Genomic DNA, 26,987 nt, shown 5'->3' with positions numbered 1-26,987 from the left:
TTGTTTGCGATTGTTCCTTCTCTAAGGCCTCGATCATCAATGCTTTTCACATGGTTTGAGCAAACATTTGTTTGATGGCTGTGTCTGTCCCCCTCCCCTCCAGCAAACAAATGTTTGGTCAAACCGTGTGACTTCCATTGGAAAAGCATTGAGGCGGCCATTAAAAAACAGACGAGACAAATGTTTCACACAAACGTATGTTCTGTGCTCTGCCTGTGTTTGATGGCCACTTCAATGCTTTGCCAATGGGAGGCACATGGTTTGACCAAACATTTGTGTTTCATGGAGGGGAGGGGGACAGAACACTACTATCAAACACAAATGTTTGGTCAAACCATGTGCCTCCCATTGGAAATGCATTGGGTCGGCCATTAAACACAGACAAGACAAATGTTTTTTTTTGTGAGATAGAGGCCCAATGCCTCATTCACACAACACATGTTCTGTGCTCTGCATGTGTTTGATGGCCACCTCAATGCTTTGCCAATGGAAGTCACATGGTTTGACCAAACATTTGTGTTTGATGGAGGGGGGCAAAGAAACACAAGTGTTTGGACAAACCATGTTCCTCCCATTGGAAAAGCTTTGAGGCAGCCATCAAACACAGACAGTGTTGTTTGTATGAAAAAGGACAAATATTCCTGACATTGTCCATTTAGTGTCACAATATACAGTCCTATAAATCCTCTAATGTCTATACAACAGTGTTCAATCCTCTAATGTTTATACAACAGTGTTCAATGATAAAACCGTGTTTCTCAAACAAACGCTCCTTACCTTGGAACAAACAGCATGGCTCCCAGACAGCAACAGCATGCAGCCTGGCTCAGTGGCTCCCAAACCAAACTGCATGCTGGGAAACAACATGGCCGCTCCTATTTAAATCCAAAGCCACGCCCACTGGATCCGGTCACCTGTTCAACTAGTCCATTCATCATTGGTCCGTTGGTTCATCCACTGTTGATCATCACAACTGTGTGCACCCCACACACACACACACACACACACACACACACAGAGGTAGTCTATTAATAGTTGTGGAGAGGGATGTAGATGGAAAGTCTAGAGATATAGGAGTAATTTTAATTAACATTATCCTATGGAATATGCAATGAAATGTTGGTATAGCGAAGAGGGATAAGGTAACTGATATACTTCCAGTAATAAAACAATCTAATGGCCCATAATAGCCTTATATGTAACCTGGCAAATAGGGCACAGGACACAGACATATATTGGGGTTCTTTATTTCCCCAAGAAGTTGGTGTTGGTGTATCTTATTTGTGTAAAGAATGCCACAGTTTGGCAAATATGGCATGCAAGCCTGTAACAAAAAATAAACCTAAACTAAATACGGTAGTGGCTCTATCACAAACAGTGTGAACTGTGAGGAACGGCCAACTCACACACTGAGCAAACACTGGTCCCCCAAGCTTCACCCCTTTCCAAGACAGTACAAAGACACAGAAACTCAACCAAGTTGAGTTACTAGTAGTTACCAGTTCAGCTTTCACCTCTTGTTAGTGTGGTTGCCCTAAAGGGGCAACCAGACTCTTGTATCTGTAACACTTTATTATTATTATTCCAAACTGGAGTAAGACAAAGTTTGGCGCCCTACAACAACAAGAAGTTTTGACTGTACGCACTTGAGCCATATGTCAAATTGACCGGGAATCGAGCGCTTGTACTGTGCGAAGAGAAATGTTGTATATTTTATTTGATATGAATTTATTAGTGAATTAAATTTCCCCATTGACATGAATGGGGAAATGCAAAAAAACACATTCAAGTATTTTTCCCTCTGAGACTGTAAGCACTATAGTTACAAAACTTGGAGGAATATTTCCTAATTATCACTAAAATTAATTAAAAATATAATTGTTTAGGTCGGCCTCATGGTGGCGCTATAACATCCCACTTTACCTTTTGGCTCATAACTCTTGAACCGTAGGTCGTAAAATCGAAATTATTTTTACCCTGGATTCCTTGGGTCATGACGCATCTCCCCATATAGGCCACGCCCTTTTCCGCCATGATGGATTTTCCGCGATTTTGAATTTTGTCCAAAACACACTTTTAGCTTTTCCCCCTACAGATTTTGTCCAAATGTCACAGAAATCGGCACACGTGACCTCTGGACCCATCCGATTAAAAAACCAACTTCAGAATTTCGATAGTGCGTATCGTTCGGCCGTAATCGTTGTCCGAAGTTAGTAGGAGGGGCCTATATCACGAAAAATGCCATCAATCACGAACGGAATGTCCAATCCATCCCAAATTTGAATCGCATGTCCGGGGTGGTTCGTTCGACCGAGTTCCAAAAGCATTTTCATCCACAGGGGGCGCCGCAAACGCCATAAATGTAACCGTCTGTCGCGAAAACATGAATTTCGGGGGTCAAATCCCCTCCGAATTACTTACACACGATCTGAGGCGTGACTCGAAACTGTAACAGGCTGGCAATATCAGCGGGAGGGGTATATATGTAAGCCACTGCGGCAACCACACTCTGCAATTTTTTTAAATTGCGACCTTTCTAGTTCAACCATGTTTGCCTGGTTAGGAATCTTTGAAATGTTTCATAGTTTTAGAAATATAGTGCTTTCAAATTTGAGAAATTTACAATGGGGCTCAATGGCAGATATTGGCACAAAAGCACTTTCACACTTTTTATAAGTCAGCTTACTGTGGAGACACATGCTGGAACTTTTTATTTTGAAATGTTTTGTAGTTTCTGAGTTATTTAACTTAAATGCTCAATGCATTCTCAATGGCAATAGCACAAACGTTGGCATGCTACTAGTCCTACATGCTTAAACCTAGAAACCCCATTCAAACCTAGTTCAACTAACTTACATGTTTTCCTGATGATTATGAATTGAATACCCATGCAGGACCTGAATGAAAACAAGGACGTTTTTCAGTGATAATCTGTGTTTAAAAAGAATGTGTTTAACTGTAGGCTGTAGTAGCCTATACTGTTTCATTAGACATTATTCCGTCTAATTAAATAAAGTAATAAAGTCTGTAATAAAAGCATGCTGAAGTAACATGATTGCAAACAAGTGAAAGAAAACAGGCTGGATTTCTTTTTACCTTTTGAATGGAGTTTAAAAGTGAAAGTACAATTGATGGCAGTGCCATCTGGTGGCGAACTATTGTGTTTTCTTGTCCTGCATCAGGCTGGACCTCAAAGTGGGGTCCAGGGACCCCTTGGTGCTCATGAGGGGGTTCCATGAGGGCCCCAGCTAAATTAGTTTAACCACTTATACATTGAAAATAGCCAATCTAACTAGATCACAATGACTTGTGTCGCGACGGGTTGTGAGCTTATTATTTTACTTGAGACATTAATACTACTGGTCTACCACTAGGGCTGGAAATGTCATATCTCTGTATTTATGCCAAATATTGCATAAATATATTAAAAATAAATATACGGTATAGGCTATACAATATTATCGTTAACATTTTATATTCTCAATTTTAAGCGGGCACAGGCTAAACCAGAGGGAGGTTGCTGGCTTTACAAGTGGACGATATATATCGACAATATATATCGAGTCCCGGGCGAAACTAGCTTGCACGCTCTGCTTGCGCAAGTAAATAGACAATATATCTATATATCACGATACCTTTGCCTTTTTGCGATACTGTCTAATATTGCGCATGTTCATACCTCAATAACGATACGATAACGATATTTTGTGCAGCTTTAGCTGCCTGGTCAGTGTGGCCATCAGACATTATTCAACAATTAATCAATACAAATATTTTTAATTAGATGTGGAATTTAATGACAAAATGTAATCTTTTATGACACTGATAATTTGCAATATATATATATATATATATATATAGAACAGTATAGAAATTAGCATAAGCACAAAACAAATCGCATTGGTTATTTTTTGCCATGCAACACCCTATATGAGGTAGTAAGTATTATTGACTTTATTCCACTATATGTCTGTTATGTGAACATAAAATCATGACTACTATGAGGTATAAACATACTGCATGTCATCATTAAAAGACATTCATATTGGTTATAAGGGTTTTTCCTGTTCATTCTAATCATCTATTCTATAGCTATACATTGTGCCTTAATAGGTCAAATGGAAACGTTCAGTTCCTTGCAGCTTCCAGAGGGAGGTCTCCTTGTCGGGGGCTCTGTTCGCTGTGATGTACAATAATGGAGACTGTCTGTCTTCAGGGGGGGCACACATGCTCTCCCTCAACCACGTACCAGGCCTCATTGTGCCTGTTCACAAGCTTCATGGGACTATGATGAAGAAGAGAAGAGAGAGAGATGAGTTAGATTACAGCACAGGTTCCCAAACACTGGGTCGGGGACGCGTACAGGTTTTTCTGGATCCCTTTATTTTTTTGTTTCCTACATTAAAAAAAAAGAAAGAAAAAGCTAATATTTTCATGATTTAGTCCTGTAGGTCCTGTAGGCCAAAATGTCCATTTGTGTGCTGGTATCCTTTTCTAAGAAACTATGATGAAGAGCCACAGCACGCACGCGCACACACACATCAAATAGTTTTCTGAATGTATGTTATGTCGTTGTTATAACAGTTATATAACAGTTATATAACGTTGTTATAACAGTGCTGCGCAAACCTTTTCATGCCAAGGACGCCCAAAATCATATTTACTGACTGCGGATCCCCATCTCAAATAAATTTGTTCCTGGGACCCCCAAGAGCAACGATTTGAGTTAAAAATGTTTGCTTTAAAAAAGATTTGCAAATCTTAACGATTTTTCAAAAATAGCAGATCTGCAAGCTCATATGGCACAGCACTAACTGAGAAAAAAAACTGTAGTTGTGGTTTTCAAACCTGTCATATCCCACGGCGTAGCGGAATTCACTGTTGTATGTTGCCCCAGCTTCATTGAGATATCTCCGAAGATACATGAACTCAAACCAGTTCTTGAATGAGCTCATCCATCCATCAAACCCCATGACGTACACCTTCATATCTGGCATGTCTGTGAAGTACACCTACAAGGGAAGGGACTTCTGATTTAATCCTCCAGGCCATAATAAATACATTATTAATATTATCCACTTAAAACACTTAATGTTGACCGGTGTCCTCCCAGGGGGTCCATACTTGGTCTCCTCCTTTTTGTCCCTCTACAGTCAGCACTGTAGAGGGACAAATTAGAGTCTACACTACACGATGTGTAGCTTATAGATTGGATATTTAGAATTTTCTACAAATGATTGGATATTGTGATATTCACACTATAGGATTCAAGTGATTAATCACTTGGACATATAAACTCTCTCTCTCTCTGAGAGCCTACCTTTTCATCAGTAGGTTTGGGGGGGTAGGCCTGATGTTCTGATGGGAGCAAGAAGCTCATGGTGTAGACATTGGAATTCCAAGATTCTTTTTGCTTTTTGATAATCACGGGAGTTGTCATGTCAATATTTGCACCTGTAGGTTACATACGTGCATGTCAGCAAGAGATGACACGAGTGATTCTAACTGCCTTCTAAATGTAACGCACATGTCGCAAGAACACACGCACGCACGGACACACACACACACACACACACACACACGCATGCACGCACACACACGGTACACAAACTGTACGCACTCTGCGCATTTGAGCCAGTGATGTATTTGAATAATCTATGGAAGGCAGTGATTGTTGCCGCTTCCATGAACAAGCCTGATTCATTTGTTGAAACCCATTTCAGAGAACTGTAGTATCTGACCTGTTAACATAGAATCAAAGAAACACAAATCAACATTGTGTGAGCTTTCTGAAGGTTACAACTCAAATGTCTAAAACGCCAAAGTCACTCACCTCGTAATTTTCATTCTCAGATTCATCACAAACCCGATCATAAAGAAGACATTCCTTGGTCTCAGTGCAGAAAGTTGACTCAGATGAGGGCCTGTTCATTTAAAGAAGAAACCTTTTATGAGTTAAAAATTCAAGTATATTGATTCATGTTAATACTATAGACACCAACCCAGCAGCTCATTTTTCAAAATGAAAATAAATGTCATTTGGTATGATATTTGAATAGAAAGTCTGTGTAGTAGGCTTATTTGATTTGTATCTTCACTTTCACATTCAGTCACAATAACACAGTCATTTCTTGTCACTAATGAACGGTTTTGAGTGTAACCTAACCACAAAAGAACAGTAAGTTGGCCCGGACGGCTGGCGTAAACCGCCTTGGCACCTATAGACCTGACAGCAGGTCGCGGATTCGACACCCGATCCAGACGACCTTTGCATTCCCCATCTCTCTCTCCCCATTTCCTGTCAGACTACTGTATCCATCAATAAAGGCAGAAATAAGCCAAAAAGAATATCTTAAAAAATAACAGTGAATTGATGAGCTCCCTACTATACTAGCAAGACTAAAACCAACAATAATGTAATATTACAAGGCTCCTTGAATGCAAAAAGGGGGGGGGGGGGAGTAAATGTTTAATACATCTGTAGTTGTGCATAATATAAGAAAGGCACTAACTGTAGTAATGCATAGGCTACAGGTCTTGCTATGTTTTTCAAACTAGTGTTTGGAATAACAATGTCTGCTTCCATTCCAATAACACATTATTTCACTCATTATACAAGCAAAGCAACTACAGTATTTGCAACTGTTGTCGTGTAATATCAATTAAGTTTTCTCACCCCAATCTCGCATCAGCTGTCAGCACCAGTAGCAAACCCACTAGTCCTGAAATCAAAATCCTGACACACACACACACACACACACACACACACACACAGAGATTATTATCATGCCACTTTCGCAGTATTCATTTTCTACCAAGACAACCACATGAAAGTGTACTTACATTGTGACAAATACTGTTGTGCTGCGTCTGTTCAGAGAGGGTCTTTTGGCCATGCAGTGGCGGCAAACTATTTATTAACACAAGTTATGAAAGGGACACAGGCCACTCCCTACACTCTCAACTACTCACGTGTCAAAGCTGACAATATTATTGTCTGCACGTGAAGGGGGGGGGGGGGGGTGTGTTTGTTGCTTTTGCATCGAACATTATTACATTATAATGAGAACATATACCTAATTATTTTACTGTTCAATGACATGGGCCAAGTAATCGTGGAAGATCTTGCTCCGTTAGCATAAGACATCCAATGTACTAATTTCTGATGTGAAATGGCACGATAGACCCCCCCAAACATCTGCGTGCCCTTTTATGAGGTTTGACCACCTGCCCCCTCCTCAGTGCTCTCTGCGCGGGCCAACATGTTGTTACAACTTTGTTAATTCCACTTAGGGTAAATTAGTTTCTCTTATATGCTATTGTCAGGGCAAAACAGTCAATAATCAAACAGTCAATTTCCTCCTGTCGGGACAGTGTCCCTCTCACTGTCCGATTCCTTCAGGAGTGTTATTTCCACATGGGTTACTCTTCAGGATTCATCCATCCCGGGGTTGCCGGTGTATGAGAAACACTATTAGTTCTGAGTCTGAACAAGTGGCAAATGTGTGTGGAGACCTACTGCCAGATTGCCACATCAGTGCCCCCTCCGTGAGTCAGTGGAGAATGAGACGGAGCGCTCATCTGTGCCCTACCTTTCAAACATTCTGTGCCCAGCGTGGCTGTTGCGTAAGCGCTCTGATTGAGGATGGGCAGATACTTGTGGTCGATCGCGTGACACAGGCCCACTGTCACGCGACATCCCACACTACATGTGTCAAAACTTGTAGAACAAGTTAGATTATAGATTATGTTTCTGGCATGAAAGTGCAGGTAATCTTGCACGTTAATTTTCTCTCAAACGATTCTTATATCTGTATGAATCTTAAAAAGTAAAATTGGGAAGTTTGAGCTTGGACAACTCGGAGCTCATTCAATCCAGTTAGAGAGATTCCCATCTCATGGAATGATCATTCATTTAGCACTCTAATGGGATATATACGTTAATCAATTTGAATATTGTCAGAGTATACTATATAGAGTCCCATCTAAGAAATCTCACTGCAGCACCACTTTGAATGTTGCAGTGCTTAAACCTCGAGTCCCTTTGTTCTGTTATTCCCTTTATCAGGTATAAATATCATCTGAATTCCAAAAGCCTGTTATTCACAATACCAAATGTTTCTTGCTAGGGGCTTAAAATAAAGAAATAAAATATATGTCTGTGTGTGAGAGGTACTGTATAAGAGGTATAGTTTGTATATGAGGAGCCCTATAGAACCAAAGGTGTTAGAAAGAAAACAAGACTAACCCGAAATGCTGCATGCCAGAATGCAGTATAGGTTTTTGCTTGAAATTGAATTTAAGACCAAAGCTACCTTCATGCATAAGATTATGTCATGTTTTTGCTATGAGTCACACCCATTTGATCGCAATAAAAGAAACGGGCTATTGATTATTGGATTTATTTATTCTTCTATTCTACTTCTATCTACTTCAATTATAGGATATTGTTTTTACTGTGTGTACCTGTAATGCTAGAGGTTTCATGCTTATTGTATATGGTGACACGCACATGATGAGAAAATGCCAATTTCCCACGTATTAGATTCCACCACATTGTACTGACTGAACGAGCCAGCCTCTACTGACATCCTTAGTCCACCATAAACAAAAGAAGCATCAGAGAATTCCTTGAGTTGTTTGCTCTTTGTAATATGATAGATGCTTTAACAGCAGACCTCCCCCTTCGCATAAGGACTTCTATTCATGATTGAGATAATCATCTCAGTCACACCCTCTGGTACAATTGAGGGGGGAAAAAAACAAAGAATATAAACCTGCCCCTTCCATACACTTTTCTACAAAGGAGTTATGGAACAGCAATTAACATTAAACATTTTGTTGTTGGGCAGTAAAGTAGCCTATTAATGTACTATTACTTCCATCCAGTAAAGAGTGAAGGAACTAGAACTGCACTCTGTCGAGTGCATACTTGCTTGTTGCACACGATGACCTGGGGGCTTGCCTCGGGTGAGCGACGGGATTTGAGTTAGGTGACGTGACAGAGTGACGGGGATTGTGGGTCAGGTGTCAAAAACGCACGGTTTCATAGTAAACTGCGACCTCCGGTCCTTTTTTGTACATGCATATACTGTATCCCACCCGGTTGGCGGCGAGGTTAATTATTTGTCCAATAAAGTAGTCTAAAATGAATGAAAACAGATTGTAGGCTATTGCATATCACTTTTTCAGAAGGCAAGGGTTGCAAAAGTAATAAGTACCCTCACTACTTTTGATACCAAGTAATAAGTCAATTTAATTATTTGAAAGAGTAATGAGTAAGTAACTTATTACACTTCCAGAGTAACTTTCCAAATGCAGCTTGTAAATATATTAATCATGTTAATTTTACTCGCTGCATGTACCGTAACTCTGAGATCACTTTGCAGTCGTTTTGATTTTGCTCAACTTGAAATTATGTTCTATAAGTAAGAAAGAAAAGCAGGTGGCCAGGTGTGCTTCCTCTGGGTGCGCAGCCCTAGGTTTAGGCAGTGGGTGCTCAGCTATAAATACAACTTCAATCTCCATAAAATATGCAAGACTCGCTTAGATGCAATTTCGAGTCATTTTATTGAGAATGCTTACGCGGTTTGGCAACTTTTTAAATGGGACATAAGTTAACAGAGAACTAAGCAAAGGACAGAGACTTTACTATGGCGCTTCACTGTCACCTATGGTGCTTCCTATGGTGCTTCGCAGCTTCCCCATCATCTAATACCAGTGGTTCTCAACGTCAGGTCTGAGAAACACCAGGAGTCCAAATAGACCCTAACTGTCTGTAAAATATAGGAGTTGACTGCGTAAATTGGGGTCCTTGCCATGACAAAGGCTGTTCTATAGGCTACTAAAATCACCATTTTGTATTGGTTGAATGAATGTGTCATTAAGAAAGGTATGTTATATCCCAAGGCTTGACAGTTGAGACTGATGACTGAAAACACTTTTTCCTCACATGTGCTTAGCATGTGCATGTAGATATAATGGAACCTGAGAGGAGCTGCTGTGAGTAAAGGATTTACTCTGAGAAAAACATAAATAAACCACTCCTTCAAAGCCCTGGCCCCACTCACAATGTATTATGTAAAGGTCTTTACGTAATACTGTTGATACCATGATACTGACAATAATACTATAATAATACTGACCCGATACCGACCATGGTACTGACATGATACTGAGCATGATAGTGACCATGATACTGACATGATACTGACATGATACTGACCAGGATACTGACCATGATGCTGACATGATACTGACCAGATTCTGACCAGATTCTGACATGATACTGACCAGATTCTGACATGATACTGACCATGATACCGATACCGACCTTACTGGCCTACCAGCATGTGCACTTAAGCCTCTCCAGCTGATCCAAAATGCTGCAGCTCGCTTGGTCTTCAACCAGCCAAAATTCACACATGTCTCCCCCCTGCTCCGCTCCCTCCACTGGCTCCCGGTCGCTGCCCGCACAGAATACAAAACTCTGATGCTGGCATTCAAAGCAACCAAAGGTATGGCTCCCCCATATCTTGCAAGTATGATCGAACCCTACAAACCCTCCCGCTCACTCAGATCAGCCAACGCAGGGAAGCTGGAAGTACCCTCACTAAAAACGCCGGGACAACACTCCACACGTCCCAAACTCTTCTTCCTTCTGGCTCCAAAACTGTGGAATGCACTTCCCATTGCAGTCAGAACTGCAGCATCACTCCCAATCTTCCGCCGTAGTCTGAAAACCCACCTTTTCAGACTCCATCATGGCCCATAGCACTTACCCCACCCCCTTAGATAGCAATTCTGTAGACTTAGATAGCATTTGATACAGACTTATAGCATGTTATGTAGACAGCATAAGTGCATTGTATGTAGTCATAGCACGTCATAGTACATATGTGTAGCATAGTAGTATAGATGTATAGCTTATATGTATAGTTTCATTATAGATATTCCACTGTTACTTTCTTAGCTTACGCATGTTTCATGATAAATGTCTTTATGTGATGTATTCCCATGCTTTTTTGTTCTTGCTTAATGTAAGTCGCTCTGGATTAAGAGCGTCTGCTAAATGCCTAAATTGTAAATTGTAAATTGACCATAATACTGACATGTTGCTGACCAAAGATACTGACCCGATACTGATCGAAGTTCAGTTCACTTTTTAAATATTTTCTTGCACATTGTTATAATGATCATTATCCCCGTGCACTGCATGTAGTCAGAGTTCATAGTTTTAATGAATGTATAGAATGTGCTGCAGAATGTAATTTACATACAAATGTGGGGTTTTATCAGTAGTTACTGCTTCCATCGCACATTACATGAGCAAAGGGCCATTTACATGCAGAGGTGAGTGTGTTCATGTCATATGGTCATTATAAAGATTGCTGGCTTTTCAGAGGACAATGGAGATCAAATTCTATCATGATGAGAAAATCTTAGACCTTGCATGGTTGTGATGTAAAGGGCATGACAGGATTTAAAGAAATGCAGTTTCACAACTAGTGTCACAACTTGCACGCAAGGGCTCCTATACTTTGATCAAGTTTGGTGAGAAAACTTCTAGGCTGGAGGTCTGATGGAGATTGTGGGCCCCCAGGCATGACAGGATTTAAAGAAATGCAGTTTCACAACTAGTGTCACAACTTGCACGCAAAGGCTCCTATACTTTGATCAAGTTTGGTGAGAAAACTTCTAGGCCGGAGGTCTGATGGAGATTGTGGGCCCCCAGGCTGTGAATCAAGGGTTTCCACAGATTATAATTGTGGAGTGTATATTGTATTCTTATTTTTGGACACTTTGAAACACTTTTTCCTCAACAGTGGAAAAATGTGGTTCTGTGTGACTTTAATTGTTAATTATCTGACCGCACCACTGCATTGTCTTAGAAAGAAAGAAAGAAAATTGAACACACATTTTGTTATTTTCAGTGAAAACATTACATTAGGCTACTTCTAGCTGTTATCCTGTCAGGGTGGAAAATACACAGGGGTGTTTTGAATCACAATTCAACAAAATCAATGAATAATATGCATATTATTTGGAGAATTTGCAGAGATGGGATTTGCAAAACAAAAATCAGACCAGTCTGAAGTGAGTGGTGCAACAGCGCCCCCTGTTGGTACTCTAAACATAGGGACATTGCTGTTCCTTGGAGTGGTTGCACCACTCAAAAACTATTAAAAGTTGATGTGAAATTACATTGAAATTCTACTTTATCCTAAGAAATTTGATTGAAATTACATTATGCAACAATATGTGCATTATCTGATCTACTTGAAAATTATTATAATAATTAAAGTGTTTTAATTGATTAAGTATTAATAATTATGCAATTAGCCTGTTCAGGGGAGGGAGGAGGTGGGGGGGATAGCGTGTACCTCCACATGCGTTCGGCCCCCCTAGTGAGACCTTTCACTGTCGGGTGGAAAGAAGATGTTGGCTTGACGGCCCGGGTATCAGAGGAGACCCGAGGCTTTCTTCACCCTCCCAATGACTGATACGTGATTGTGGGGGTTAGCAGAGATGGAGTACTTGTAGAGAGGCTGGGGAATTGGGAATTGGCTTTACTAAATTGGGACTTGAAGGGGAGAAAATGTTTTTCTTTTGTCTTGAAGGGGCATGTTTTGCACAATAACATAGTCATTTCATCGTCTGCCGACGATATCTGTGATTTAAACAGTACGTTTGTTTACCTCAGTCACTGATACTAAAACCTGATGTTTTATTATTTTTTCTGTGAACCTGTGACTTGACGCCCATACTGTTATACAATCAAAATAAAATATTTTGAAAAGAATAATTATGCAATTAAAACACTTTAATATATGTAGAGGTGGGCCTATACGTAACAGGGGTCCCACTTCATGTGTGGGACACATGAAGTGGGACACTTTGTTGTTTTGAAGAAAGTTACTACTGTATATGCTGAAATACTGCAATGTCAGATCAACATGAGTCACATCATGACAGCCTGACACCATGAGGCCTTCCATAAAGATAGGCCTAGATTAAACACTGTAACTAATATGTAGGACGGTGCTATTCGCAGCACGACACCGTCTTACGACCAGGTGAATAACTACAACTCCCATATCCGGCACTGAAGTGACGAGTACGACGTGTGACCTTTTAAACCGCTTATGTAGCACCATGTTGTGGTGTGACGGTGACTTGCCTACGAGACACACATCGATCAGTAGCCCAGACGCTGCTGCACCGTTTGCTGTGTAGTTATAGGCTACTACAGGTTGGTAGAAGATTGCAACAGCACACCGGATCGTAGCGCATTTTATAAGCCAATTTTATCTTCACTTCATTCAGGGACTTGCAAGATTTACAAATCAGGGGTAGCCTATATAGTAGGCTATAGGCCAGGCTATAATTGCTAAACAAGATCTATTGTGAAGCCATCATCTGAAATTCAGTCATTCTACCACAAAAGAAAATACATACTGGTAGACATGCTTTTTCTCAAATTAGGCTGCAATTTCTAAATTGTGCAATAATTTCATTAAAGGTTCACTCGACGTGCACTTTTTACATAGGCTCCCTCATCCACATACGATAATAATGTTTAGATATTTTAGATTTTCTTTCACATCTAGGCAAGAATTGCCTATAATGAAATCAAATAAACAATAGGCGCAATACAGATCTTAATAAGAGTGTTCTTGGATTCAACCCTCCAGCCAAGCATTCCTAGGCCACAAATAGGATTAGAGCCCCTATTAATCCAGCCTGGCATAGCTACAATCTTTTATGTCATTCCTTGGTTTCAGTGGTGAACGGTCAGTATTAATTTCATCCACTAGATGGTAGTATAGTCGGAACAAGAAAACCTTTCATCATTTCCCCTTGTTCTGCCTGTGCAGCAGCTACTAGCTATAAGCATGGGGACCTGGAGGGTGCTGGTGACAGGGTGCTCATCTGGCATCGGTCTGGCTGTGGCAGTACAACTGGCCAGGGATGAGCTGCGAAGGTTCCAAGGTCTGCTTTACCGCTGTATTTTCCAGCTATGAACAGTTCATATTTAAAAGGGTATAACAATATATTGGGTGTTGTATGCTTGGGACAGTGGTGGCCACCATGCGGGACCTGGGGAAACGGGAGGCCTTGGAGAGGGGTGCGAGAGGTGCTCCCAGACATGAAGCGACAGCAGAGTGGCCATATTGTGGTGATGAGCAGTGTCATGGGAATACAAGGTTGGCACGGTAGAATTTCTTTAAAATTAAGCTACACAGTAAAATCCTCAGTGTTAATTTAACTCTGAGAGTGGGCCCAATTTGGCACCAATTGTACACTCTGAGTTAAATTAACACTCGTGATTTTACAGTGTAATGATGAATTAATTGAGACTTTTGCGGGTGCCAACAAGGTGTCTCAAATATCCATACAGGACTTCTGTTCAACGACGTCTACTCAGCTTCCAAATTTGCTGTGGAGGGATTCTGTGAAAGTCTTGCAGTACAGGCAATGAAGTTTAACATCAAGTGAATAGACTACTCTACATCTTCAAGTTTTAACATTAATCATTACACCCAAATGCAGCCACCACACAAAATGGAGGCCAGTCAACTCAGGCCTGACACATCAATATTGTAAATAATTGCAATGCAACATTATATTTGAACAGAGCTCCTATATGTCTTTGTTTGACACCTCCCTCTTGAGGATGACTCTAGTTGAGCCTGGCCCTGTGGTGACAGAGTTCGAAAGGAAGGTATACGAGGATGCTCAGAAGATGGACCTGTTGGGAACCAATGAAGAGACGGCTAGAGTCTTCCGTGAGATTTACCTGCCGTACTCTAGGAAGGTCTTCACCTCAATGGGCCAGACTGACACCAGAGGAAGTGGCAGAGGCACGAACAAACATTAATGTTCTCATCTCATCATTTTGTGTTTGAACAAGTTTCATCCTTGGAAATGAATAATGAGTATAATCCAATAATCCATGAATAATGAGTAAATAATGTGCCGTATTTGTCCTCTTGTTACTTTGCAGCAAACACTAAAAGTGATAAATTCAAAGGAGCCTCCATTACGCCACCAGACCAATCGACTGTACACACCTATGACTGCCTTGAAACATGCAGACCCCACCGGTCGCTTACCACTGGACACCTTCTATAAGATGGTCTTCAAACATGACTCTGTGTTAAATGCCACTCTATGGGTGCTACAAATGCTACAGAGGAGAAAGACTTCAATATTTAAATGACAAGTTAAGCAGACTGTACAACTAATACGTTTAGTCTTAGAAAGAGGACAAGAAATTGTCACTGATTGACTGGTAGATTAAACTCTACGTGATATTAGTGTATTTATAGGGATCAGCTCTGAAATGAAAGAGGTTCTGTTTTGTATGTGGATATAGTCACCTACCTACCATGATATGATTAGGAGTTGTACTAAAAGTAATTAGTATTAAGATAACAGAATTATTTCAATAATATATATAGGAAATGTATTTATTATATATATTTTTTTAATCCTTTGTGTACTGTAAGTCTGTAAACTATTTCTGTCATTAAATTAAGTTTACGTACAACTATTCAAATAAGCAGAGTAAGAATGAACTCTAGTCAATCAACAACAAATAGTCAGAGTGAAGACAATGAACCTAGCATCCGTCTAAAATAACATTCTTAACATTTGTGGTTTAAAAAAACTAAAACTAAATTGGGGGTGAGTGATGCTCTAAAAACAGGAGGGCGCTAGGGTGTTGCAGTTAAAGTATCTGCCCACCACCACAGAGGTTGTTGGTTCAATAGCTATGCTGGATAGTCAGATGCGAGGTTAATAATAAAGTACGGTATGATACAAGAGAACTGTAACTTGTATGTTTTATTTTTGTAGAAGAGGCTAAGTAATATTGTTTATGCCGTTTGCTTTGATGGAATAATTGATTGAACAACATGTACGATGTAATATGATTTGATTTGGGTGTGTTCTAAATAAAGTGGTTGTGTTGATTATTGTGTCATTTATTTGTATGTGTAAATTGAAACATTATTGTAGTCTACTGTAAAAAGGTCTCTTTTCCCTTCACCTTTATCCATTTTAGTATAATAGTATTAGTTTACTATAATTAGATTAATACACAATAATCAACACTAACACCATTTAGAACACACCCAAATCAAATCATAGTACACCGTAAGTGTTCAATCAATTATTCAATCAAACCATATTAGTTTGCCTCTTATACAAAAATAAAACTTACAAGTTAGTTACAAGGCTGCATTCTGTTGCGCGTGCCAAGCTGTCATTCTCTTGTATTATTTCCCACCACGGAGTAACCTCGCATCTCGGAGGACAGTCAAGAGCGGCAGTGTCGGTAGGCTAATTAGAGGCAGGTGGGGCGTTACCATGTCTATGCTCGGACGTAAACTAGATATACACTACAGAAAAGGTTACAAAAAACATCCATTGAACAGGTTTAGTGGTAAAAATCCTAAAAGTCTCTCTCTTAAAGGGCCACTTCACCCCTTTTACAACCAGATCTTATTTTAATGATGTTTGGGAGACAATAACCACTTTCCTGGGGTTTTTACGTGGGTAATATGCGTTTTTAGATATTTTAATATTTCAAAGTGGTCATATGTCAAACTGGGGGCCTTCATACTTTACAAATTGGGATCTGTGGGCTAATAAATGTAAATGTTGTGGTCCTTGCCTGCATGAACATATTTCCCTACCATGCATTTGTATGTTTTTGTACTGTTATAGTGCTGTTTTTATTCATAAAAAAAAACACACATAGTGTTTTTGGAGAAGGCATGGCAGTTACATTGGAGAACGATGTATCCATGAGTAACTATATGTATCATTATATATGTACAATTTTGTGAGTGTCTTATAAGCCTGTGCGGGCTGGGCATCTTATGATGTAGTATACTTTAATAAAAACTCTATCTATCTATATATTATACAAGTTAAAATTAACGGCAATTAAATATATTTATGGGGGGGGCAATATCTCACAACGGGTAAGGACTAGTTCACATAATTCAGCAGTGGTGTGCACAGATAGACACTAGGGGTGCTAGAGCACCCCCTGCCCTTTTGGCAATGTGCCCTTTTGAGAAAAAAAAGGGCGGTAACCCCTTTTGGTGTTAGCATTATCATGTTATGCTTTAGCTATTGAAAAATAGCAGATCTACAACCTCATAGCGCGCCGAGTGGCGCGTTACGAGCTTGTAAGTCTGCTATTTTTGAAAAATCAAAGAACGACTGACATAGAAACATAGCTTTTTCAGAAAACTGTCGGGATGTAGAAGACATTTCTAGAATTTGATCTCAGGTCAGAATGGGTTAAGGCAACTGGCCGGTTCCACGTGCTAGGTGCCCTTTTTTTCCACTTGAGAACCTGCCCCTCTAAATGTCTGTGCACCCCACTGGGTGTCGTTCACAGGGCATCAGGGTGAGATGAGGGAAATGCAGCTGCTGTCTGACGGTCAGAAGTCTCTGGTTTCTTGTATGTGTTTATTAACACTTATGAAGTCAGGGTTCATTTATATGACTCTGTCTCTGTAAACACCACAGTATAATGAATGCCGGTCCTTTCACACATGCGCACATACCAACTCTCTACCTATAGTATAGGTAACATAACGCGTATGAACAATGCATGTCTAGTCTACTCTACACCCTCCGTGTAAAGTCATCCAAATGTCAGAAACTTTACGTACTAGGGTTCCGAGCGGGGCTATTTACCCCCGGACATTGGTTAATTTTACCCATATATTTACCCACCATTTTACAATCATAATTTATTTGCTAAATGATTCACATATGGTTCTATCCATTGGCAAATCGTCAACGTACGATATTATATTTCCAAACTACATAATTCGGTCAGAATGTTAATCTAAACACAAGACATCAACAATGTATTCAACCATTCAAGATCATAAATATCCATTTTGTACCTGAAAAGTGGAGATTTCAATCAAGATTCTGGAACACGGTCTCAGCCCCAAATCTCTGCCACGCGGTCAGTCCAGCATGCTGTGCTCCTGAGTGCTGTATTACTTTGGTCAGGTTCATTCATGGAGTTATGGTCAGCTTTAGGCGATTTTGGGGGGTTTCGTGGTTTCGGTTTTCAAAATTAAAGACCCCGCTGCTACGGGCGACGATAAGGGACAGTAGACTGAATCGCGGAAGCCATGCCTACGTCCTAATCTGACTCCACCAGATGGGGGCGGTATTGATTCACAAATTAACAAAATGTGAAACAAGCCGTCAGGCCAGTCAATTTAAGGTTTGAACCAAAATAAATTGCAATAGTAATAGTAGGGTCATCCAAATAACATAAACAATTGTCAATGAAATAATTAGTGGATCATGGTAAATTCAGGGATTGAAAGTTGGGGTACCATTAACAACCTGTACCATAAGGCAACCTTTTCAAATGTTCATTATGCGCTTTATTAAAGTAACATTTGAACTGTCAAACTAGGGTTTTTTCATGATTCTGAACCCATTGGGCAAAATTAGGGCAAAATTAGGCCATAGTCACTGACCTACCATAGTCACTGGCCCAAATGTGCTGACCTCATCACATTTGTGATGATGGGCCATTGACGGCTATGGCCGTTTAAGCCCAATGAGTGTTTTTCGTATGGATTCAGGATCATGAAAACACACTAGTTTCACATAAAAGCATAATGAAAATGTGAAAATGTTGCATTATATAGATTGTTAACTTTCTTTCAACACCTGAATTCATTTCATTTACACATTTTTTATATGTTATATGGATGACCATAAGGATCAAGGATCATAAACAACCTTGAACGATTACTATTGGGGTCACACCCCTTTTTAGTTTAGATTGACTATCTTCCATCTGGCGGAGTCAGGCTACCTACTCCATTCTCAAGACAGAAGACACAGAAAGACAAACATATAGATAGGCCCTATAGACACACAAGGACCCTTGACTCCAATTCCATTAGCTGGCAAGAGTGCTCTGTAGGAGACTAGGAGCCTAGACAGTAAGCTCCACCTAGCCAAAATATAGATATCTTTGCTAACAGAATATACAGACAAACTCCAATATTATAAATGGAAAAATACAAGATTAAAAACAAGACACAAAATGTAGTTCCCTACAGTTTTTATTAGAAGTAACTTATTTTACAACTTTTGTCTGTAGAAAGAAAATTGTGAAAAGGCTTTATGTACAATGATTTTTAAAACTACTTTTAAACAAGTATAGAAATTAATGATAGAAAATATCTATGACTGTTCTAATAATACAAGACCAATAAAATATCAGTCACATCCTCAGCTTCACAATAATGCTAAAAGGAAGTACATTTATTTTTGTCCTTTTTAGTAAATAATCATTTTAGAAACATAAGACTTCTCAAACAAATAAATCTAACCCAGGACGAACATATTTACAGGCATACGTTGGGAGTTTGAAATGTACAAAAAAAAAGGAAATGTAATAGTGCGACCTTGGAAGGAAATGAATGGACCCAACTAGAATAATCACATGAACAGAACAACATTGCCTTGTAAATAACCTCTGGACTGAAATGAATACACTGGCAATTTATCCTCCCAGGTCTGAGAAAACGGTAACGGATTCCATTGGTTGAATATAATATGACACAACTAAGGGCAGAGGAATGTTAGGCCATCACCACCACGACTGGTATAATGGTGTCCAATAAGTATCTGTTCATGTTGTCACATGCATACAGCAAGACACAAACACAAGAAACATGAAGTTTTCACAATGTTTGTCAAATGGTTTTATATATATATATATATATATATACTGTATATGCCCATGGTATGTTAATAAGACACGAAGAAATTAACGGTCATAGTCAGACAATACGCAGAGGTTTGCTGGATCGCCGGGAGTGTCATCCCCAGAGTATTGCAAAAAGGCTGGGAGAGTACAGCACTACATAGTAGTGTTCTCTCCTTCCGTGTCAATTTAACAAGTCGTCTGAGGATGCTACCCCGTGGCCGCTAGGCTCGAAGCTGCTGTAGATGCAGAGGAACCGTTCCCTGCATGTTATATAAACACCTCCCTGAGGAGTAACACGCCATCAGCAGTCGCAGCCCAGCAGCCACTCCCTCACACTGACCATAACGCAACTTCCTCTTTATCTCATGCATGGACATCATTACCAGGGCTGAATGAATCAAGTGTTTTCCAGCCAAGCTCTGAAGCCCGATTTATACTTGGGGTAGTTGCACGTGCACTGAAAATAGCAGATCTACAAGCTCAAGCTTAGAGGCTTGTGAGCTTACAGATTCTGTATGTTCCATGCATGAAAGTTTGAAACTGCGTACAACTAAGTATAAATCAGGCATATGGTGGCTCGCACACTTCTTCCAAATGCTTTACTAAAAAAAACGTGAATGGCAGATGGGAGCTGAAGAGAGGATGAAAGGGTTTCAGCGCCAGACTCGCCACAACAAGCAAACATGCTGGAAGGTTTGGGCATGAGATAGAATAGCAGCCGATAAATGTAGCTTAGCACATCAAGGTGAAAAACAGTTATACGTGAACTCAAGAAATATACATATAAAAATAAAAAACAATTAAAATTAAATGAATATTAAAAGGGCAGTGACAGGCTGATTTTATATGCAAAACAACAGGGCATAATAGCATTCTATAGCATTCATTAAAGTGAATTAAACATACTCCAGACGTGGAGTGATCTGAGGTGGGTCTAGAATTGGAGGCAAACTCGTCCCACCAGTGCGAGTGGAGGGAATGAACAGTGATACCTGACCTGACATTGGGTGTAATGAGAGACAATTATTTGAAACAATGTAAACGTCTCACAGGTACTCTTGCTAATAAAGACCGTAAAATAAAGAACCATGAACCTATGAAGAACCATGAACCTTGAACCTATGTCTGATCCAGACCCACTACGCCACCTGGGGAAGTGCTTCAAGAGACCCTCACATTCTTATTCATAATACTTCTATGGAATGCATTTTTTATATTTTCATATTTTGTTTAACCAGTTGTTGGCCTAAATAAATATCAGTCAAGATGCATTCTCCACTGCACTTTCTGTCGGTTAACGCAGAGTGTAAAAGGAGTTGTGTAAACCGCTACAGTAGGTAAGGAAGTGAGCAGAAACTAATGCTCATTTCCTTATACCGTTACACTGGCCTAAAAGAAATGTACTTACTGAAGGTGTTCTATGTAACAGGTGAGGGTGGGGCAGCATCATTGTGAGAGGCCAGGACAGAAAGAGAGGGGGGAAAAAGACACCTGAAAAGGCAGTTTGGAGAAACATAAAACCAACAATAAATAAAAAATAAAAGGAATTCCCTTCAACATTTGCTTCTTTTTTTTCCACTTATCTACTTTTTAAAAAGTTTGTTAGTTTTCAGGAGAGCGTCCCTAAGTCTTTGAAATAAAAGACTTGGTTTCTTCATATACTTTTTTTTAATAATAAAAAACAAGTCCATCTGTGACAGAATAAGTCTTACTTCATTAAATTGTCTGCTCTTTTTATCCCAGACAACACACATTTCCCTTTACTCTTTTCTCTGCAAACATCACTAGCAGACGGTCCTCTTGATAAAACACAGTCAATCCACATCCAATGAAAATCTTGGAAACAGGCTGACACATAAAAAAAAACACAGACAGGCTCATAGGTCTGTCCACTCATTCTTTTCACCCCAGTTCCTTTTTTTCCACGCGGAAGCCATGGGACCTTCACGCAAACACCTGCATCTTGCCGTTGGTCTCCGGGGCGTGGGGGATTTGGGTCTGGGCAGGGCCGGCTACTGCCGGGCTGGGGGTGGAGTCTGACCAATCAGACACGCAGTGAGGGGAGGGGCTAGACCAGGGCTCGGGAGACTCCGGGGAGGGCGTCAGGTACGGGTGCTCATTGGTCAGGTGGTGGTAATGCTTGGGGGTGGCGTCTAAGGCGGAGGAGTAGCTATGTTGAGAGGGAGGGGTGGGGTAATCCTCCAGGCCCGCTGTGCTGCCGCTTGCCTGTGGGGGTGGAGCTTGAGGCGGCTGGGCTACTGGGGTGGCCGACTGTTGGGGCTGGGCTACACTCTGGGGCTGGGGAGGCTGCTGCTGCTGCTGCTGCTGCTGGAAGAACCCCTGGGGAGGCTGTGAGGTCTGGGGGGTTGGCGGGGTGGAGGTGCCCATGCGGGCCATACTTTGCTGGGCGGCCATGGAGTGACTGTGAAGCTGCTGCTGCTGCTGCTCGGCGATGGAGGGCAGCTTGACGGGGCTGATGGTGGGCGTGGAGGTGATGGGCGTGGGCTGCAGCATGGCGGCGCGGTACATGTGCTGGTGCAGCTGCATCATGCTCTGCTGCTGCATGGCGGGGCTCTGGGGGACGTGCATGCCCGCCTGGCTGCTCTGCACCAGGTTCACCACCTGCTGGCCACACTGGGTGGTGGGCGTCATCCGGCTGTGCCAGTCGAAGGGCACACTGACAGGACTGACCATTCCCATGTTGATCCCCATCTGGCCCGAATTGAGCAAGTAGCCGCCGTGGTTGAGGGCCGACGCCATAGAGACACGGCCCTGCATGGACATCCCTCCGTCTCCGAGGTCGCTGAGCTGGGCCAAAGACACTGCGAACTGGCCTCCTCCCTCCATCATGCTGCTGTGAACCATGGGCGTACTGGGGACAGACATGGAGTGGAAGAGCCCGGGCGAAGGCATGGCCACGGGGGAGGTGGGGTTAGTGATGTAGCCGGCGTTGCTAGCTCCACCACGGGGAGAGTCCAGTGAATCGACAGGGGACAGGGTGACCGAGCTCTCCAGCAAGGCGCTCTGCATGTCCAGGGTGAGCTTCTTATTGCGGGCCTTGACTGAATCCTTGAGGATAGCGGCATGTTGGCTTCCGAGGCTGGAGCCCTTGACTCCGGGCCGGCGGTTCTTTTTACCCTGCGGGGTGGTCTTTAGGCTGGGCAGGAAGGCACTGGGCGGGCACATGAGGGGAGAAAGGGTGTGTCCCCCAGCGAGGTGGTGTCCAGCCCCTCCGTGGCCCTGGGGGCTCCTCACTGTGTTGTACTCGTCCAGCAGCTGGACAATGTCGTGGTGCATGCGATCCTGAGCGATGTCCCTCGGCAACCTGTCCATGTGGTCTGTGATCTCTCGGTTTGCAAAGTGGGCCAACAACACCTTCACGGCCTCACAGCTGCCCTCACGGGCTGCAAGGAAGAGAGGGGTCTCCTCCTGAAAACAAAAACAATAGAAGGAAGAGAGATAAATAAGTGTGTTAGATGTAATAATCATTATCCTTCCAAAGATAAAATATACTGCCATTGGTGTGGTAAGATGAAGATAATTGATACAAAGCTGCAATACCTTGAGGTCTTGCATATCTTTATTCGCTCCATTCTTCAACAGGGCAATGGTGGCATCCATGTTGTTGACAGCAGCTGCCCAGTGCAAGGCAGATTTACCTGAAGGAGACAAGAAAACGCCAATGAAAAAAACGTCTAACTAATGTTCTGCTCAGAGGTGAATACAACCACTAAACAGCAGCGGGTTCCGCAACATGGCACGCATGACTTACCTAGTTCATCGACGGCATTGACGTCAGCATGGCAAGTGATAAGCTCCTCCACCATGCCCTCTACAGCCAGTCGTGCAGCCAGTATTAGCGCGGTGGAGCCATCGTACATCCGAGAGTCCAGATCTGTGGCCCGGGTTCGTATCAGAATCTTTGGTGGTAGAAAAGATTTAGAGGCAGCGTTAACAAGATAACACTCACGGTACATGTGTTGAAGGATGTTCCAAAATGTCTCACTGTCGTATAATACACAGTGCATGTTATGTCTTGATTATTGATTTATTTGAAAAGCATTAAAAAGTATATATACTGAATATGTGTTTGTCTACCTGGAAGACACCCTGGGCATCTGCGGCCACAGCTGCATGTAGCGGACTGCGTCCTGTGTTGTCCTGGGCGTTGGCATCTGCCCCGGCATCCAGCAGCCTCTTGGCGGCATCGGCGCGAGCGTAGCGGGCGGCGAGGTGTAATGCCGTCTCGCCTGTGCGGTCCGTCTGAGCGGCCAGGGACGCACCCTGGTAGATGAGGTCAGAGATTATGTTGGCCGAGCACTCCTCCGACTCATCCTCTTCGGCCACCTCCGGCTCTAGCCCGCCTCCACAGAATGACGCCAGCATCAAAGGAGTAAAGCCATCTGCTTCCAGAAGAAGCAAAACAGAAGTTAATGTACTGATCTAATGACAGGAAATGATAAGAGGAGATTACTTGCATTTAAATAAAACACATGTAATGTATGGATCATGCTGACCTGGGCCTCGGACATTGACGTCCATGCAATCACTGTCATATTCTCCCTGGGGTGGGGTGAGGGCCATGGAGGGTGGAACACGGATATCTGCGGCTGCCAAGTGATGCTGCGTCCACTGTCTGCTGTCCACTGCATCTTCGCAGTCGGACATCATACTCGGTTCCTCAACCTGAGCACGTAAACATGCGACAAAACATGATTAAAACATGATGAACTGCTGCAAGTAGGAATGAGGCAGGCTGCACCTGCAGCTTCCTTTTTTTGGGACAATGAGTAAATATAAAAATTGTACCTTAAGTCGTTTCGCTTCTGGGCAGTCGGTGTCTATCCATTGGTCACTATGGTCTCCAAGTAGAGACTCCTCTGCAGTTTTTGGCATGTGTCTGTATGATAGCAGCAGACATGAAATCAATATTACAAACACAACAATGCAACCTAGATGTTTACCTAGTTGAGCTCTCCAGTTTGTTTTGGTGTTTTCAGCACCCTCTGGTGGACACATTTGCTGACAGTGACAGGCAAACTGACTAGTCATGAGTCTTAATACAATATTTCCACAGCAATTCACCACAGACAAAAAGAGAGAACAGGCAATCATTATACGTGGTGTTTAATTGCACACAAATAACTCACTTCATGCCCAGAGCATCCTGGCCAACAGGTTCCCTGCGGTTCTTGTTACTGCTGGGTTCTTTCTTGAGGAAGAAGCCCTCTGGGAACCACAGGGTACTGTGCTCTCTCTTCCGACGAGCGATCAACATGCCTATCATCAGGATCACCAGCAGGAACAGCGAGGCGATGCCCACCAGCATAATCTTGCTCCACTCAAAATTATCAGTTGGGACAACGATCTTCTCACCTTAAGGAAGGAGAGAGAAGAAACATCAGGCCTAATCCCTAGCCTGACACTCAGTCTGAATTTACATTTGGTTTCACTATATTTTTTGTATGTAAGTGCTTCCCATTGCAGCTACATTTTCAAAGAAGAAAATTACTGATTGCTCTAAGGCTATAAAAATGATCAATATTAGAGAGTCTAGTGCTTTTATATGCGTTGTAATCAAAAAGTCCCAGGCAGTATCATCAGCTTGGACCATTTAAAACATCTGTAAAAAGGTAGCTTGTGAACATATAGGGTTTTTTTTTTAAGTCTATAAACTATGAAGCCGGTTCTGTAGGAGTCCCAATTGCAGTCATGAACAGGCTTCACTGGGGGGTTATCTTTTAACTCCTTGTGAACTTTAGATAGAATAGTTTGCAAGTCTAGGGTGTTCCCATGAATCTGTGGTCACTGGTGTTAAATCCAACCAGTCTCTAGCTCCATTTAAAAGAGCTGTGAGTTACTCTTTCATATGAGGGAGAGGGTTATTGCAAACCGATGTACTACTGGTGTTCTACACTCACCTCTGACTTCTTTGAGGGGGTACGGGAAGCGGAGCATTTCCACTGCTGAAAGGGCACCTAGGTAGTCCGCAGCACTGTCAGCAGTGGGGAAACAGTCCTCTGAGCCCTGAGAGCACAGACGGTTGTCTATCTCCAAGTAGACTATGGATCTGCAGGAGTAACACAGAGATACATTTACCGTTAATCATCATACAACCCACAGGGAAAGACTTTTTTTTAAATATCCTAAAAGCATGTCCGACTCACCCAATGACCTCCTCATTTGGCTCCCGCTTGAGCTCTCGCTTGAGACGTGCCTCGTTGCGGGTGTAGGGCAGGATCATGGCTTTGCCGTTGTCGTCCAGACGGAAGCGCAGCGTGGTGCGCAGGATGGCACTCAGCTTCTGCAAGAAGGCTGTGCTGGTGCGGAGGAGCTCCTCTGGAGGCAGTAAGACCACTAGAACCAGGACCCCGTCGGCCAAGTGCTCCGGAACCTTCCCTGCACAGTCCAAGCCGTCCCAGCCACACTCCTCTGTGTTGCAGCCCTGGTCACAGCGCCCATCGGCATAATGGTCGATACAGTAGATTTCATAGATGGGACTGGGAGAGACACACAGAGAGGTTGATGCAACGTTAATTCTAAGATTCTCTTCACAGGCATACCTTGGAGACCTAGAGGAAAGGAAGGAATTTGAGGATGTTTGGATTACAAGACGTGGCTGAATGGCTTACTTGCAAACTCTCTCCTTGTTCTTGCAGTCAAAGTTGTCATAGAGACATTCTGCGTTGTTGCAGGATTCATCGCACTGGCTGTTGTTGAAGACGCGCCAGCAGCGAGGGTCCGTGCAGCGAGCCCACGGGTTCACCGCCAGCGAGCAGTCGCCGCCGTCCCAGCGGCATGATGGCGTGTTGCACTCCTTGTCACACACTCCATCGTTGGCTTTGCCGTGGCAGTCGGCCAGAGGGCAGGAGGGCGGCGGCAGCTCAGCGAGTCTGCTGCTCTGCTCGCAGCGTTTGCCCGTCCAGCCGCCAGAACACTGGCAGTGGAAGAAGGGGAAGTTGGTCTCCTCTGTGCACAGGCCTCCGTTACGGCAGGGTTGGGAGGAGCATCCCTCGTTGCTGCGGTGCTGACATTGGGGCCCGGCGTAGCCCGGCTGGCAGGTGCAGCGCGCTCCCCGTGTGGTGAGCGCACAGTTGCCTCCGTTGTAGCAGGACAGCTCTCGGCAGGACATGCTCCGTTCACAGTTAGGCCCAGCATAGCCCTGAGGACGCACACAACATAATTCATACTCGGTACTGAGAATGATGCA

At 42.5% G+C, this 26,987-nt stretch overlaps 3 protein-coding genes across 4 annotated transcripts in view; 1 reads left to right on the top strand and 2 right to left on the bottom strand.

Annotated features, from left to right (window-relative positions):
• Positions 1–3,757: 3,757 nt before the first annotated feature.
• Positions 3,758–7,614, bottom strand: soul5 (heme-binding protein soul5). Of its 2 annotated transcripts, none has more exons than XM_080774912.1 (7): positions 7,520–7,614; positions 6,677–6,736; positions 5,834–5,924; positions 5,621–5,741; positions 5,321–5,454; positions 4,849–5,012; positions 3,758–4,285 (listed from the first exon to the last, which is right to left on the bottom strand). In XM_080774912.1, exons 1-7 carry the CDS (start codon positions 7,579–7,581, stop codon positions 4,213–4,215), a joined length of 705 nt encoding a protein of 234 aa, XP_080631038.1. In that variant the 5' UTR covers positions 7,582–7,614; the 3' UTR covers positions 3,758–4,212. The 2 variants fall into 2 exon arrangements, with proteins under 2 accessions (XP_080631038.1, XP_080631039.1); XM_080774913.1 differs by lacking the exon at positions 7,520–7,614 and adding an exon at positions 6,844–7,005.
• Positions 7,615–13,895: 6,281 nt separating this feature from the next.
• LOC308323365 (retinol dehydrogenase 8) lies at positions 13,896–15,223 on the top strand (the record flags this gene model as incomplete). Its single annotated transcript, XM_080775094.1, is given in 7 exon segments — positions 13,896–13,992; positions 14,081–14,101; positions 14,133–14,207; positions 14,402–14,495; positions 14,677–14,842; positions 14,844–14,864; positions 15,008–15,223. Coding segments are annotated over 7 exon segments (690 nt in total).
• A 3,886-nt stretch (positions 15,224–19,109) lies between these two features.
• notch3 (notch receptor 3) overlaps positions 19,110–26,987 on the bottom strand; it is a 37,934-nt gene continuing 30,056 nt past the window's right edge. Inside the window, exons 24-33 of the mRNA XM_080776983.1 lie at positions 26,410–26,939; positions 25,945–26,277; positions 25,699–25,847; positions 24,928–25,153; positions 24,587–24,677; positions 24,295–24,463; positions 23,876–24,180; positions 23,550–23,697; positions 23,339–23,436; positions 19,110–23,206 (exon numbers count right to left, since the gene is read on the bottom strand). Of these exons, the coding sequence (XP_080633109.1) occupies positions 21,722–23,206; positions 23,339–23,436; positions 23,550–23,697; positions 23,876–24,180; positions 24,295–24,463; positions 24,587–24,677; positions 24,928–25,153; positions 25,699–25,847; positions 25,945–26,277; positions 26,410–26,939 (3,534 nt within the window). The 3' untranslated portion in view covers positions 19,110–21,721. The remainder of the gene's footprint in view (positions 23,207–23,338; positions 23,437–23,549; positions 23,698–23,875; positions 24,181–24,294; positions 24,464–24,586; positions 24,678–24,927; positions 25,154–25,698; positions 25,848–25,944; positions 26,278–26,409; positions 26,940–26,987) is intronic.

Source organism: Protomyctophum bolini, assembly GCF_963924005.1.
Source record: "Protomyctophum bolini genome assembly, chromosome: 11".
In the NCBI taxonomy this organism is placed as follows: domain Eukaryota; kingdom Metazoa; phylum Chordata; class Actinopteri; order Myctophiformes; family Myctophidae; genus Protomyctophum; species Protomyctophum bolini.
The sequence above is the reverse complement of the archived record's forward strand: the minus strand, read 5'-3'. Positions and strand labels throughout refer to the sequence as shown.

Excerpts from the sequence above, each read along its gene's own strand:
- soul5 (XM_080774912.1), bottom strand. The coding sequence starts at position 7,581 with ATGAGCGCTCCGTCTCATTCTCCACTGACTCACGGAGGGGGCACTGAT. Across the intron at positions 6,737-7,519 it reads ACTGATGTGGCAATCTGGCA|GATTTTGATTTCAGGACTAG; the intron begins GTAGGTCTCCAC and ends TGTGTGTGTCAG. Across the intron at positions 4,286-4,848 it reads TACGCCGTGGGATATGACAG|TCCCATGAAGCTTGTGAACA; the intron begins GTTTGAAAACCA and ends TCTTCATCATAG.